Source organism: Malus domestica, chromosome 05, assembly GCF_042453785.1.
Source record: "Malus domestica chromosome 05, GDT2T_hap1".
Classification (NCBI taxonomy): Eukaryota; Viridiplantae; Streptophyta; class Magnoliopsida; order Rosales; family Rosaceae; genus Malus; species Malus domestica.
The window spans coordinates 25125475-25142867 of NC_091665.1; the positions used below are offsets into that span (position 1 = coordinate 25125475).

The window sequence follows — 17393 nt, forward strand, 5'->3', positions numbered from 1 at the left end:
CTATCACAATTAGAAAATGATACAAATAATGATACAAATATGTGATAAGAGTAACATTTTTTAATAGAAAAACCTAGTCTTATTTTGCTGTTCGATTCTTTTGCCTACAGTCTTAGATACATTGAGTTTATTTTGTACTTTTATGTATTTTCTCCTAGAATGTAACCCTTTTGTTTTCAACCAATAAAACATTACTTCATAGCATAACAGTTTGTGACAGTTGAAATTCTCATTGGTACAAAATATCACTATTGCAAGCACCCACATAATCTTTTGACCAAAAGCACGAGAAGAGACAACAAATTGAACTAAAATTATTCAAGATGAAGATTTGGAATTACAGTAATGCCAGTAGTCGAAGTGAACACAAATTAAGATGAAGATTACATACCAAATACAATGCATGGTTCTCATTATAAAATTTGTATGGTGAAAATATGTAAAGAGAATATACTGGTAGACCCCATAGGATAGCTCAAGTATTGTCTGTTTGTTATTGACATTTTGAAAAACTACAAATTTAATATAACATAATATTGATTCCTTACAAAAAATATTTTAGAGATGTGAAAACAAAATGATTTGTAATTTATCTTTAATATAGTCAATAACAGTGCACAAGAAATTCAAAAGTTTTCTCAGTTAATGAAGCCTATGTTACACAGACACAAATACGAATACAGGGACACCTAACACGGCGACACGGAAAATCTTAAAAAATAAAGACATGGATACAACGATTAAAATATAATAAATATTACATACATTAAAAACAACACTTCAAATTCATAATATAACAAAATACTCATGTTAGATGCTAGATGCACATAGAATTAATGCGGAACCAAGTGGCTAAGAAACTGAAGAGAGAAAGAGCACTGAGGAGGGGAGCGCCAGATTAGACTGAGAGGAATGAAGTTAGGTTGAGATTGGGGAATCTTCTAGGTTTTAGTTTCAATATTTTAAAAACTGCCCCAAAATGTTTTTTAATTTTACAAAAGGGCCCCTGTTGTATCTTGACCGTGTCAAAACCGTGTCTTGACCATGTCCAAGTGGTTGACCGTGTCCAACCCGTGGGGCTTGAAGAAGTTAGCATGAAGACCTCTGCTAGCTAAGTTCCATGCTGCTGCAATGACTAAAAGAGCACTCAGAACAAGGCCTAAGCCTCCCAGTCCCACGTTGATGCACCACATGACACTTTTAGGCTTTGGTTTCTTTATCGCAATCCACATCAAACATGGATAAGCATATGCCAGTGGTAATGTCAATCCTCCGATTAGAGGCGCCAAGCTACCCAAAAATGGAAGAGTTACTGCTGCAAAGAATGTCATTCCTCCAAAGAAAAGACGGAAAGTTGTTCGAAGCCACCTTGCGCATGCCTTGTTCTTCCTGCTAGTGTAGCTCGTCTCTAGTTTGTCGAAAATTATCATGCTGTAGATTTGGAATGTACTTATACAATTTATGACCACAAGTACGTATATCAGTCCCAGCACAATTTTTGATGTGTCATGTTGATGGAATTTCGACATTGCAATTAATAGTCCTCCATTCGATGAAGGTACCTGCATAGATCAAAAGAATTCAATTACGATCATGTACAAAAGATTAGTTTGAGCTACAACTTTCATTGTTGAAAAAGAGGAGTGTTAATTGTTCTCACCTTGTTTCCATAAGCCCAAAATCCAGCTATAGCAAGAGGATACAAACACATTGCTATAATTAGGTATGATACAGTCACTCCTCTCCACATTGGCTTGTGAGTTTGGTGTTTTAGACTTAAAGGCAATGTCCCCTGCAATCAAGTTTAAAACTTTACTCTTACAGGCTACAATCAAATTGCAAGTATACACCAGCACTATTAACACCTAATAATAGTAAAATTTGGCTACCAAAACCAATGATTGGGGCTTTGATTTGAATCAAACATTTTCATCTGCAAGCTCCACACCCAATAAGATCAATTCATTCTAACACAAAGATGGGTGGATATCAAACTCTGGGGTGCAAAAAAGATGAGAGATTTTTCGAATCTACCTGGAACACAATAAAAAATGACAGAATTTTTAAATCTATCTGAAACACAACCACATGGTGTTAATTCCGCTCAAATTGTAGCACATGTATTTGCATTATAACTTTAAAATAGTACACTACTTGAAAAGTGTTTCGGTTCACATAAAAACTTCCTAATTAAAGATAAGCTCTTAGTAGAGTAATAGACCCAAGTTTTGAATAAAAAAGAAAAACTAGCAAGAATTACACTCACCTGAATCTCAAGAACAACATTGTGGCCTCTGAATACAAGAACAATGATGCCAAGAGCATTCAGAATCCCGCCAAATCTATCCATTTTGTCATCCATCTCCGGTGGGTTGTATGAAGTGCCATTAGGCCTGCCCTTGCCAATTGAAAGAGCCCAAATCAAAGTACAATATGCTATAGCTGTGGTGGCACCAATCAATGAGACCCATGCTATGGAGTTCAGGTTGGGAAACTGAGCCACAACAATAGCCATGCACATGAACACCAGGAAGCACTCTACATTAGTCAATGACTTGGCATCACAGTTTGCCCCGTCGTTGCACACCGTCTTGATGAAAAGATTTATGGTTCCACCTCCTAAGATAATTAGCTGGACACATGTACCAGCTGATAAGTACATTACTGGGACTAGAGCTAAAAACTTCCCTAGCTTTTGACCTAAAAAACAAAAATTATAGCTTTTTAGTGAATAATGTAATATGAAATATGAATAGTCTGTATAAATATAAATAAAGTTACATGTAACACATTTGTGTTATTTTACTAACCAAAGGCCGTCATTGCAAGGTCAATGTATCTACTATAACGAGTTCCAGAATCGGATTCGTGTAGGTGTACAAGTAGCCATATCGTGTAGAGCTGCCATGTAAATGCAAGTGACAAGCATATGATTCCCCATGCCCTGCAATGTAATGAGACCATTGAAACTTGTGGAAGTTAAACCAAGAGCTAAGGTTGTGCCGACTGAAACCATATATTTTCTTCCTTGCATATATTCAACTATGCATATGTAACTTTGTAGTTTGGACACAAATATATGGGGCTGTCAAAATTTATTAGATTGAAGATTGAATAAACTAAAGCAGAATTAATAGATAGAAACAAGCTGATGTATAAAATACATAGTGATAAAAGGGAGCCTGAAAATAATCACTGTTACCATCCAAGAGTGGCAAGTGCAACAGGCAGTAAAAGGGCTTGGATTCCAATTCCTGAACAAAGCAAATGGAAGGTAGCTGAAAAGGTATTCCCATTCCTGGACTCTGTGATGGGTAGCCAAGCATCTTGTGGATTGAGCTCACCACCTCCCCAGTTTGCAGCTGAAGTAACATGATAGTTAGTATCTTCACTCGTGGGACTTCTTGTGATGGGAATGACTTGAGCAGAGTCTGATCTTCTACTTGCGCTTCTAAAGGAATAAACCCTATCTATGCTCCAATTTGCCTCCACAACCACTTCTTCCATTGCTGCCATTTCCTTGCAGCTTGCAAAACACAAACTGGCCAGCTAAAAGCCTTTGTGCCGTTTGGTAGGTGAATGCAACTAATTTGAGCCAAATATTATGTAATATGTAGTATTAAATATAGTTCTGTGTCGACTAGATGAGCTGTATGCAAATTTTAACACTAGCTGTTGACTGACTTGCTTATATTGTTGGGGTAATTGTTTATGCTGAGTGATGGGTGCATGCACTACTTAATCTGAAAGTGTGCATTGAAATGGTCTCTACAATTAGCATCAGACAAATGAAACGAGGAAGGTAAGGTGACGGTATCTAGTATCCAAACCAATCATATAATGTTATAGGAAAAAAATTGAAATATGTAACAACCGTAGGAGGAAGCTAAGTCTCTTCTAACTTAATTTTTCTGATGGCTTCATCTATGTATCCGACTATTAGTTTTGTGGGTGATACTAAGGAGACAATTTACTTGAACTATATTTTAAAAATTGCATGATGTGGAGTTTGATGGTTGAATTTCTTCTTTAAGTCATTAAAGAATGAAACCAATTATCAATTGTCACATTACACAATTTACAAAATATATATAAAAATATAATCTCTCTAGTATTTATTTTTATTTTTTAATCATTAGAAATTTAGAAGGGATCCAGTTTACACATATGAAGCATTTTCCTTAGTTTTTTTATTTTTTAGAAAGGATCCAGCTCACACCTCAACTTTGGGTCACATAAGTTGATAAAAAAATTAACTAAAAAGTAGATGGAGGTTTGACATTGCAATGCATTCGTAAGTTGATGTATGACATTAAAATGTTTAAAACATGAGGTACAAGATTGTTATATGACCCAATGTTGAGGTGTTAAAATATAATTGTTCTTTTGAAAACTACATGATATGGAGTTTGATGATTGAATTTCTTCTTTAAATCATTAAAGATGAAACCAGCTGCCAACTGCAACTGCCACATTACGTAGTTTATTAAATATAAGATTAAAATATAATCTCACTAGTATTTTTTTTTTAATCATTAGAAATTTAGAAGGGATCCAGTTTACACATGTGAATTTTCCTTAGTTTTTTTAAAGGATCCAGTTTACACATGTGATAGCTTATGTAAGTGCTCACGCACGTCCCATTAGAAGTTATTTAAGTATGAATATGATTCCCTGCCTCCTACAACTTTAAGTATATTCATATTTATTTTCAACAGGTAGCCTTAAAGCATTCATAAATAAATAAATAAATAAATATATATATATATATATATGATGTGGGGTTTGATGATTGAATTATTTCTTTAAATCATTAAAGATGAAACAAACTACCAACTGCAAGTAGTTTACAAAATATGATATAAAAATATAATCTCATTATTATGTTTTTTTAATCATTAGAAATTTAGAAGGGATCCAGTTTACACATGTGAATTTTCCTTAGTTTTTTTAAAGGATCCAGTTTACACATGTGATGGCTTATGTAAGTGCTCACGCACGTCCCATTAGAAGTTACTAGCAAGACTGCCTGCGCGATGCTGCGGTGCTACGTCTTGCTCCAGTACAACCTTATCTACAAAAGGAACAATGAGTAGCGTTGAATTTAATTCCATCATCAATGCCTTGAACTTGTAGGATCTAAATAAAATATATATATATATATATATATATATATATATATTAATATAGACCCTAAAATTTCTATCATGGAGAAAAATATTAACATTGGAAAAGGCAAAGAAAGGAATTCTGAAAAGAAAACTGAGTGTTTGGATCATGTTGAATGGAAATCACAAACAGCAATCACATCAAAAATGAAGAATAACAATTGAAAAGGAAAATAATAATCGAACCATAACCAAAAAAGCCATCTGGTTTTGAATATTACAATTATGAAGCAACTCATATAGGATGAGTGAGTAGAACTTACAACGCAGTTAGGAGTTACAACGCAGTTAGGAGTGTTCCATCTCGCTATCAATTTGCTAAACCAAGATCATCTATACCAAATGACAACATTTTAATCCTTCAAACTGCTCTTGAAAAGAAAAGTAAATTAAATGCGGGGATCTATACCTTAAGACAACAGAAAAAGTAGATTAAAGCTGGAAAAGTATCAGACTTTACAACTTTCTCCAAAAGCATATATCACTACCAAAGCAGAAACTATGCAATATTATTTCATATTTTCCAATGAATTTGAAACCCTGAAACAAAATTTGGGAATTCAAACAAAATCCATAGAGTGCAGTGATCACAATCGTCGAGACCAACATTTGAAAAATGTAGATAAATTCACTGATAACACGTATCATAAAAAACCCATTGACATTGAGATTACACTAAATTGAAAACATTCTTATTAAAATTGCGTAAGTCACAAAACGCACAATCAAAACAACAACAACATAAACTTGCTGAGACTCCAAAGGAATACCGACTCGGCTACATAATTAAAAAAAAATTGAATAATGGTAAAAAAAAGTATCCATCAGGACAAAAAATTCTCACATGAAATTTAATCAACAGATGAAATTCTTAAGCTACCCAATTAGACCCAAGCAAGAAGAACCAGTCGTTAATTGAGAATTCACCAAATAAAACAATGCAAGAATTGACCAAATAAACAATGAAAAATTGATTGCAACAATTGGAACAAAGTAACAAACAGAGGGTACGATTTGCGGCCCCACTGCAACAGATCTAGCATTTATGTACGAATTTAAAAAAAAATAAGTGTGAGAGAGAGAGAGAGACGAACCTTCTTGCGGAGGCCAAAGGTTCCAGGATTGAGAAACAGATAGAGGGATCTGTACTTGAGTTCTCCACTGTGTTTAAGCCAATAGAGAACTCCAGCTACATTGTTAATTCCAGGGTACCTACAAAGTTAGCATCTTAATTAAAATTTAATTTGTATTTTATGCATTAATAAAAGCAAAGTCCTTGCATATAAACCAAACCCATCAAATTAAATGTACAATTAAATCCAATCCTTACTTGAAAATCCAAACTTTATATCAAACTTAGATTTTTTTTTTTTTTTGAGTTCACCAGTAGGCAGTTTTTGGGTGCCTGGAACCTCAAAAGTGGAAGCTAAATGCATCCCCTTGTACTTCTTTTTGTCTCCTCATCTTCCTATTTGTAAAGTCCAAAAAGCTGAAATCAGAATTGCTTCAAATAATTTGCCAGATTTTACAATTCGAAGGGACACGTTTTCAAACTAACTTACCAAGATATCAGTAGTAGACACAAATGATTAAAATTAGTAATAAAAAACTGAAATCAAAGCAAGAAAAATAAAAATTGAAGATTGATAGGACTTACAAACGGTAGCTTGTTTGGAGACTTAAACTGAGGAAAAGTAAACAGAGAATGAGCAATAACGGAGTAAAAGAAAATTAAAACCTTTATTTTTTGCCCTGAGATGGTATGAAGTTATGTCTACCAATTTTATGATAAATGGGTGAAATCGTAGTGATGAAATTTTAATGTTTAGGTTTCAATTTGTTGGTAGAAGCAGGTGAAGCAATGGAAAATATTTATTCTTGTTATTGGCTGCAGAAAAGATGAGAAGAGTTAAAATCTCAATCCTCTAGCGAATAAGAGTTAATATATCAATGACTTGGTGAATGGAATGTAATACTTGTAACTCCTAGCTTTTAGCACTAAATCTTCAACAAAATAAGAGTTAATAGATCAATGACTTATTCATTGGAATGAAATACTTTTATAAAAGCTTAAAACCAAAATGATATCAAACTAATTCCAAGTTCAAGAAGGCAGTGGAAAAGGTAATTATCAAAATGAAAAGAGTTAAACTAAATTAGGCATTGTTCTCAACACTATTAGCACACCTATGACTGGTAGGAAAAAGAAGTAGTGCTAACCTGAAGACAAAAGGTTTATCCTCAGTGTGTTGTGCCTCTCCGTGTTTTTCTTTTTCCAATAAATATGCAACCAAACCTATGCTATATGTACTATCTATCCAACTCACTACACAAAAACCCAATTAAAAACCAAGAAGCATAATTCAAGCATTATCAAAATAGGTAAAATCAAAGACATTGGTCATATGTAGAGTAAAGCACAATTTGTTCCACCAACTTCTCCAACACAAAAATACAGAGATTTGAGCTTTGACCTCATGGAAATGGAAAGGGGAACAATCTATAGTAGAAAGAATTATGCTCCCACCTATTTCAAAAGGCCACAAAGTTTGAACATCACACTTAACATCACACTGCAGTTTGCCATTCACTTCAACGGAAATCTGATCAAAAGACAATTATGCACTAGATAATCACAAATGAGGTCATAAGGTAAAAAAATTCACCCCTCAAATTTCAGTGAGTAAAACTTAGCAATGATGCAGGAAATTATTTAGAAGCTTGAGATAAACAAAAAATTAAATTAATTGACTAACAAAATCGGAGCCATTCCCCTAATTTTAACCAACATCCAAATATCCAAATTTGCAGAGAAAATTCATCGCCACATCTGAATTTACAGTTCGAGAAATCATAATATATTACACAAAATAACAATGAACTTGTGAAGTAGAGAGCATGAGTTGGATTTACCTGGATGCTGATGCAGAGGGTTTGGAAGGGCCTTCCTGGTGGCGGCCCATGCGACTTTATGAGGGTTAGGGATGGTCCGTTGCTTGCTAGTTTGGAGTTGGGTTGTTGACCCGTTATTCAAAGGTGTAGGAGTACTATGTTATCGTGTGTATTATCTTCACCTGCAGAATCAAAGAACTACCTGACTGTTTTCTAAAAACTGAAATGAAATCCAATATGCAATACCTGAATATTTGTCATGGGAGTAAGAGGAATCGTTTATCAATAGTAGCGAGGTCTAGTTCTCTGGTTACCGGCCGAAATCGCCTTGTCGGAAAATCAGGCATCTGAACACATAAACAAAACAACCAAAATTTGAAAAAAAAAAGAAAAAAAAAACGAAACTTTAAACAGATCATTGTTTGGTTTCCAAAATTTGAGATCGTTGTTTACATGTTTTGGTGTAAATGATGGAATTCAATTAAATATGTTGATTGAAATGGTGTAAAAAGATGGATCAGGTATAGTTAGTTTGGTGTCTCTATGTAATACAGAGATATAATTTGCAGCATTATTTCAGGCTCCATTATTTGAGAAATAATCATTATTTCCATCTTTTCTCTTCAGATGAATGGGTTGCTACCAATTTATATACAAATGCTTTCTTATTTTGACTTGTTGTAAACACATGGCTAATTTTTTGGTTGTTCAATGAGGGGTTTGAGTTGGACATGCAAAAGTATAAATCTAGATGTTCCCATCGAAGATACTCTTACACATGTTCAATTTAACTCATCGGTGAACAAATAAGGAATTAGGCATGTATTCAGAGCAGGTAAAAAGAAGATAGTTTGTGTATATATAGATATATATTGGTAGCAGCCAATTCCCCTGAAGAGAAGGGTTAGTAAACATTGAATTTAAACTCGAGACAACCAAGAAAAGAAAGTTAAGAAAACATACCATTCAAATTGTTCCATTGTGGTTGACGATTTAGATATCGTTAGGGTAGGATGTTAACACCTCACTGCATATCTAAAAAGCAATTATAAAAACTTTGTTTATTAAAACATCTTTAATCTCTTTGAAAATGCTGAAATTTTAATTTTTTGCCAGAAATTTGAAACGGATAAATGTTTGATTTTTTTTGTAAAATATTAAAAAACAGAATAGGTAGAGAGAAGAAGATATTGTTCAGTGTGTATAGAGCAGAAAGAATGTAGTGCAAATTGTAATCTATAGCAGAAAAAGTATATATAAAACACGTTGTATAAGTATTTATTAAGATGTAAGTTAAAGGTGTTAAATTTGTGTAAACATCTAAACCATGCGTGTAACATGCTATAAAACAAATGTAGACAAAACATGCAAAAGAAGAATGAAACATTGCAGCATAACTTTTTAAACCCATATTTCACCTGTTTAATCTCAACCTCAATTGTTTTGGAGAGTGTGAAGGTAATATGTCTTCTTAAGTGTTCATACGGCATCTGCAAAAGAAAGAAAGCAATGGAAGAAAGTCAATGATAAGTGAAAAAAAATTGTAAAATGTGAATGGACAAAAGTTGGAAAATAAGGTAGAATTTAGTAAAAAATATGCAGTTGTTTTGTCAAAGCATTTTATCCTAATCAAAATCGCAAACTGAAACAACATTTGTAATTAGATGTAAGAAAAATTTGGCCAAAGCGTATGGTACCAACATTGTTATACTACTATTTTATCACATTGAATAAAAAATGTAAATGTTTATGTCACAACCCGTCTCGGAAGATTATTCTCGATGACGTGAAATGACAATTTTACCCTTAGACGTTAAAGTATGTTGTGTGATTTAAGTTGGATTTTGGACCCATTCATTAATTTCCTAAGTCTTTGGACCCAATTGGAAGTAAGGAAATTGTTTGTTTTGATTGGTGACCCAAAAATCTGGACCACACATCCTCTCTCACTCACTCTCCCGTACTCTCTCTTCTCTCTCTCGGACTCACTCTCTCTTCCCTCTCCTTCGTACGGACAACCATGAACCAAGCCAAATCTTCACAGATCGAGGAAGAAAATGGTACCATTGTGTTCGTGAGGACCATACGAGTTCAAGGGTGCCTATTTCATGTAAGAACTCGTTCGATATCACGTTAAAAACTCAAGCTCCGAGTTGAGCACTATTCATGAACTTTTGAATGGTTATGTTTTAGGACAATCCAAGCTCACAACGAGCTTTAGGAGGTTCTCACGAAGCTCGGAGTGCTCCGTTGGCTCGATTTTGACGTCGGGATCACGAGGTTCAAAGGTGGTCGGTTTTGGTAGAATTTTCCCGACGAGTTTTCGAGGGATTTGAAGCTCCCAAGAGGTATAACCTTCTTCCTCTCGTGATTTATGGCATTCTGGTGAAAATTGTGTGAAAACTAATGCAAAAACGAGCGAGAAAAAGGCAGTTACAGGTCTGCCCAGAATCCGGCGCTGGCAACACTGTTCTGGCGTCTGGAGGTTGAAGATGATGCGCATGGGGCCATGCCTTCCCCGGCACGTGAGGGCGTGTGAGCCACAAAAAAATTATTTTAAAAATATCACGATGTTCGTGAGGTTGTGTAAGTCGCGTTGGTATATTCAAATACCAAAATTGAGCTTTGTATGAGAAGTTATTAGCTAGTTTTGTGTATGTGCTTTAAAATAACGTTTTTATAGTTAATTCGCATATAGGTGAGGCTTATCCCGAGGACGAGCGTATCCACGGACGACTAGGAGGCTACGACCCTTCGACATACCAGTGAGTGGGCTTTTGGTTTTCAGTATATATTTATATACTTGATATTTTCCCTAAAAAAATATGTTTAAATGATAATATGCCATAAATGCCATGCATATACAATTATGTTTCGTGTATGAATTGGTGTGTGATACCTTATATATTTAAATGTGGTGCTATGAAGGCACATGTAAGTTAAGATAAGTTATGTTTGGTTATGTGAATCATCGATGATGTGATATGTGATTGAATAATGTTGAGCTCATAAAACTGCACCTAGGGTGATTGTGATTTAGCCAGAGATATGAAGTACAGGCCTGCTTATTTACGTCACCTCCCGCAGTATATGCTCATATTGGACCTAACTTAAGTGCACAGTATTGTCGTACAGACCTTATTTATGGTTTTGACTCGTAGGTGATTAGCGATTTATCGCCCGGCTATTATGAGAGAGTAAAATTAAGCATAATTATATTACACCCAATCTTGTCATACAAAACCCTTTTTAGTGGTTCCGACTTATGTGCAGTATGTTGTCGTATAGGTCATTATAGTGACTCCGGCTAAAGTAACTTTGAGCTATGAAATCAGCCGTACAGACCACCTTAGTGGTTTCGGCTAACATATCATATTTCTATGAATTTATTCTTACCTGAATTGCTTACTCTGTTATATCTTGGCATGGCATACATTTGAATATGATTATGTGAAGCATGAATTGAATTGATATGATTTCATATGTGTGTGTGTGTATATATATATATATATATATATATATATATATATATATATATATATATTATGTATATGCTTATATCTTAATTCTAGGAAAAATTATACATGTTTTACAGCGAGGGGTTAGTATATTGATAAATGAAATGGTTTTGTAAAGCATTTGTTTTTGGCCCACTCACGTTTTTTGTTTTGTGCTCCTCCAGGTTTGAAGTAAGCTTGTTGTTGGTGGCTTGAGGACGTCGGCAGTTCTTACTTATCTAAATAATAGTAGGACATTCCTAGTACTGTATAACTAGTACTTGTTCTACTGGACTACATCTAGACTTTTATGCTCTGATTATGAGTGTTTACTTTTGTAACTAACTCATATCACTTCCTGTTTAGTAGTGCAATCTAGTAATTTGGTTTTTGATTATTCGTATATTTTGTATCATTATTGCTTCCACACTGTGCACATAGCTACGTCACTCTCACGTGACGGCCAGCATGCCTTGATCTCGGTCGGGGTGTGTCAGTTTATACATAGGTTAATAAAATAAACAGTTTGCTCATAAATTTTGCAATACATCTTTAAACACTATGTTTGCAGTTTAGTTGTTTACGTTATTCTCTCCATTTGGAATCAAAATCTTCAAACCTTCTTTTAACGTAACTTTAGATAATGCTACATATAATTGATCATGGGTAAAAACAGGTTCAGGAATATATAAATCAACTTGTTTCAAAGATTGCCCTTGACTTTTGTTGATGGTCATTGCATAACATGGTCTAACAGGGAATTGGTGTCTTTTAAAAATAAAAGGCCACTTACTTTCTGTTGCTGTCAAAGTGATTCTCAGAATGAATACTTTGTGACCAATATTGTTTCGAGCAAGTATTTTAGCTTCAATAATTTGGTTGAATAATTGAGTAACTACTAATCTAGTTCCATTACACAAACCCAAAGATTGATTTATATTTCGTAATAGCATAATTGGCATTCCTATTTTCAAAATTAGGTTATGTGTAGATAAACCATTGAAGTCGAGCTTATTCAAAAATTCCATAGGATACAATATTTCTAAATTTTCATTATTTCCATTTGAAGAACACAAAGAATCATAGCTTAGAAACACATGTTCATCTCTAGGTAACAAATGGGTTGTATAATTGTTTATATCTGTAACAATTGTGTTTCGATGTGTTATAATAGCATGTTCTCTCAAGTAGGCAAAATCTTGATAAGAATGTTCAAAATTGGGATAAGTTGCAAGAAAATTTGATAAAATTGGGTTGTCAGAACAATTAACTATTAAATCTTTAGGTATTTCAATCAGAGATGTATCTTTATCATTTGAATTGTTTTCACCGATTTTTCCATCACCTATTTGTAAAATCCAATTTGCAAAATCACTGATTCTTCTCTTTTCATCAATGTCTAACCCATTTTTTGATAATCTCATGTTTTCCTTTAAACAAAATATTTTAAAATGTGACCACAGATAAGAACTATTTAAAGAAGCATTTATCATGTCCTCTTTGGTTCCTCCAGGTATAATAGGTAATATTTGTCGAAAATCACCACCTAATAAAAGAGTTTTACCACTAAATGAAGTATTGCCTTGTGAATCATTTAAATGAGACATAATATCAGAAACTGATTTATCTAATGCTTCAAAACAATGTTTGTGATTCATCGGTGCTTCATCCCATATAATCAAATCTGTTTTTTCAATTAATGTTGCAAGATGAATTTTTTTTATTGCACAAATTGAAGAATCAGTAACAACCATGGAATTTTAAATCTAGAATGTGCTGTTCTACCACCTGGTAATAACAATGAAGCTATTCCTGATGATGCCACAACTAAAACAATTTTTTTCTCATATATAAGCTTACTTATGATAACATCCCATAAGAAAGTTTTTCCAGTGCCTCCATGACCATAAACAAAAAACAAACCACCTCTTTTTCTTTCCACAACATCTATGACACAATCGTAGATAAGTTTTTGACTTTAATTAAGTTGCAATTTTACATTTGCGTGTTTTTTTGACAATTCTTTGAAATCATAGTTTAATTCTTCTCTTAGAAGCTTATATCTCAACAGGATTCAACATTTATATGAGCATTATATCTCAAAAGTAACTCGGGATTATAAGGAACAACAAAACTGTTATCAATTTTCAATCCATTTTTTTATAACAAACTTTGTATCATCATCCCGACGCCTATAAATTGGAAAACCATTTTCATTTTTATAAGGCTTAGGAAATTTTTTGGAGCACTTATTTTCCCATATGCAAGGAGAATTTTTATTAACATGTCCACATGGACCATGAATCATAAATTGATTAACAATCTCATAAAGCCGAGGGTTAACAAATTTTTTCTGCCAATTCTGCACATATAATTGAATCTATATTTGATGGCACATAACATTTGAAATTTGATTTCAACCATATTAACATATGAGAATGAGGTCTTTTTTGAAATTCAATTGTACAAACATCTGTTTGGAAAATCAATTGAGACAAACAAAAACCCATAAAAAAAAAAAGTTAGCTTCTTGAAGGAAAAACAAAAAAAAAACAAACCAAGATAAGCAAAGTAATAAGTTTTGAGAACTTACTTGCTTCAACTTGACCAAAAGGCTCTCCAGATTTGATGAAATCGAGCACATCATCAAGTTTCATTTTAAATATTCTAGAAATTATATCATGTTTGTCCTCAGGTTTGTAGCCCGGCTTTTTTTTCAAATTCTCTTATAATTTCTGGCCATTTCACATTACAGGTAAATGTTATAAATAAATCAGGATGTCCATGTTCTCTACAAATACTCATAGCATCTTGATAATTATTAATCATATATCTAGGATTTCCTGTATACGAAGCTGGCAAAACAATTTTTTGTCCCAAACTATTTGCATCGTTGTCACCTCTTGACACAGCGTCATAAATTCCTTTGTAAATCTCACTTCTTAAATTTTTTTGATTTTGTCTTATGTAATCCAATCTATCTTCTTCAAGCGTCGCATAAGAATCTACTACATAAAGGTCGTACCCAGTGTACAAGGCTCCCGCTTTACGCAGGGTCTGGGAAAGGTGAATGTCGGCTAGCCTTACCCCCATTTATGGAGAGGCTGCTCCCAAGTCTCGAACCCGAGATCTACCGCTCATGGGCAAAGGCACTTGCCATCGCACCAAGTGCGACCTCTAAAAAGGTCGTACCCAGTGCACAAGGCTCCCGCTTTACGCAGGGTCTGGGAGAGGTGAATGTCGGCTAGCCTTACCCCCATTTATGGAGAGGCTGCTCCCAAGCATAAGAATCTACTAAATATTGTTGAAAAAGTCTACCTCCTTTTAACAAAGTAGTTAAGTATGGATCTCTTTCTTGAATCTGATAAGCTATATAAGCTCTCATAAGTATTCTTAATCTACAAGAATAAGGGCGACGTACAAAATTGCATGAACTATAGGGGTATTAAGCTAATGAGTCATACAATGAAGCTTTGGGAGAGAGTCATTGAGCATAGATTGAGGCAAGAGACACGGGTTTCGGACAACCAATTCGGGTTCATGCCAGGGCGCTCAACCATGGAGGCAATCTATCTCTTACGAAGATTGATGGAAAGATATAGAGATGGGAAAAAGGATTTACACATGGTCTTTATAGATTTGGAGAAAGCGTACGATAGGGTCCCAAGAGACATTCTTTGGAGGATTTTAGAGAAGAAAGGAGTACGAGTAGCATATATCCAAGCTATAAAGGATATGTATGAAGGAGCAAAGACTGCCGTAAGAACTCATGAAGGACAAACTGAAAGCTTTCCCATAACTGTAGGATTACATCAAGGCTCATCCTTAAGTCCTTACCTTTTTGCGTTGGTAATGGATGAGTTAACAGGACATATTCAAGATGATATTCCTTGGTGTATGCTTTTCGCAGACGATATAGTGTTGATAGATGAAACTCAGGAAGGGGTAAATGCAAAGCTTAACCTTTGGAAAGAAGTGTTGGAAGCTAAAGGTCTTCGCCTAAGCCGATCAAAGACAGAATATATGGAGTGCAAGTTCAGTGCAAATGGAGGCCAAAACGAGTTAGGGGTGAGGATCGGTGATCAAGAAATACCAAAGAGCGATCGTTTTCGTTACCTAGGATCTATCTTGCAAAAGAACGGAGAATTAGATGGAGATCTCAACCATAGAATACAAGCTGGATGGATGAAGTGGAAGAGTGCATCCGGCGTGTTGTGTGACCGCCGTATGCCACTGAAGCTCAAGGGAAAATTTTATAGGACGGCAATAAGGCCGGCGATGCTGTATGGCACAGAATGTTGGGCGGTGAAGCATCAACACGTACACAAAATGGGTGTAGCGGAGATGAGGATGCTTCGTTGGATGTGTGGGCACACGAGAAATGATAAGATTAGGAATGAGGATATCCGGGGTAAAGTAGGAGTAGCCGAAATTGAAGGAAAGATGAGAGAAAATCGGTTACGGTGGTTTGGACATGTGCAAAGAAGGCCTACTGACGCTCCGATTAGAAGATGCGACTATGGGACAGAGGTTCAGGGCCGAAGGGGTAGAGGAAGACCTAAGAAAACTTTGGAAGAGACTCTAAGAAAAGACTTAGAGTACTTGGATCTAACGAAGGACATGACACAGGACCGAGCACAATGGCGTTCTAAGATTCATGTAGCCGATCCCACTCAGTGACTTGGATTTTCCAAGTCTCCAACCGAGAAGTTTTCCTCACTCAGGAAATTAAGGGAACACTACCTCAACCTACATGCTCCACTCACAAAGCTCCAACAAAAGAAAATTCAAAGAACTTAGAGAAGAAGGCTTTGGTGTATTTAACACAATACGTTGAAATGAAGGAAAGCTTATTTATTGATATCCCCGATAAGCTACAAATATGTACATATACATGAGTCAAAATAAACAAACAAGAGAGAGCCTTCACAAAGGTTGCTTAGGAGAAGTCGCAGCAGTCGGTAGAGCCCCAGAAAGAGAAGGCACCGGAGGGGGATCATTCGGAGCCTCAGTACTGGACAGAACCCTAGAAGGAGGAGGCATCAGAGGTTGATCATTTGGAGCTTCATTACGCGGTACAGCCCCAGAAGACGAAGGCAATAAATGCCTTTGGAACAAACCCACAAATCTCTGATGATCAAGTAAAACCTGACCATCAGATTCCTTCATCTGGTCCAGCTTCCTCTTCATGTTTGTAGCATAGTCATGTGCGAGACGGTGCAACTGTTTATTCTCATGCTTGAGCCCTCTAATCTCCTGTTTGAGACTCATCACTTCAGCCGCCAATGATTCAACTTGGCGGGTTCGAGCAAATAGGCGTTGGGCCATATTAGACACAGAACCTGCACACTGAACACTGAGAGCCAGAGAATCCTTAACAGCTAACTCATCAGATCGTTTGGAAAGTAGTCTGTTATCTTTGGGAGTGAGAAGGTTCCTGGCCACCACCGCAGCGGTCATATCATTCTTCATAACGGAATCCCCAACGGTAAGAGGACCAGTAGGGGAGACGAAGGATGGGCGCCATATGTTGTCTGGAGAAGGCGGGGCTGCCTCTTCAACAAGGTTCAAGTCAAAACGACGGTCGGAGGGGCCAGACATTTTCAAAGGTGTTGAAGAGAGAAGAGGTCGAACAAATCAAGATCTTAGAAGTGTAAGAATGGAGCTTCTACTGGTGGAGATTCAAGTGTGCTTTGGAACTTAATGCCAGCCCTATAAAAATCTGCACTCGACGGAGCTTCAGAAATCGAAGAGGCGCCTGCTCAGAAATCGAAGAGGCGTTTGCTTTCTCAAAAGCTGGGCTGCTCAGAGACCACGAGGGTCGATCTCAGAAATC

The 17393-nt window shown here is 35.5% G+C and overlaps 1 protein-coding gene across 1 annotated transcript; it reads right to left on the reverse strand.

Moving 5' to 3' along the window:
* Window positions 1-614: 614 nt before the first annotated feature.
* On the reverse strand, window positions 615-3806 carry LOC103445275 (lysine histidine transporter-like 8). Its single transcript, XM_070822430.1, has 5 exons — window positions 3203-3806; window positions 2811-2944; window positions 2267-2700; window positions 1661-1792; window positions 615-1562 (listed from the first exon to the last, which is right to left on the reverse strand). Exons 1-5 carry the CDS (start codon window positions 3514-3516, stop codon window positions 1026-1028), a joined length of 1551 nt encoding a protein of 516 aa, XP_070678531.1. The 5' UTR covers window positions 3517-3806; the 3' UTR covers window positions 615-1025.
* Window positions 3807-17393: the final 13587 nt, after the last annotated feature.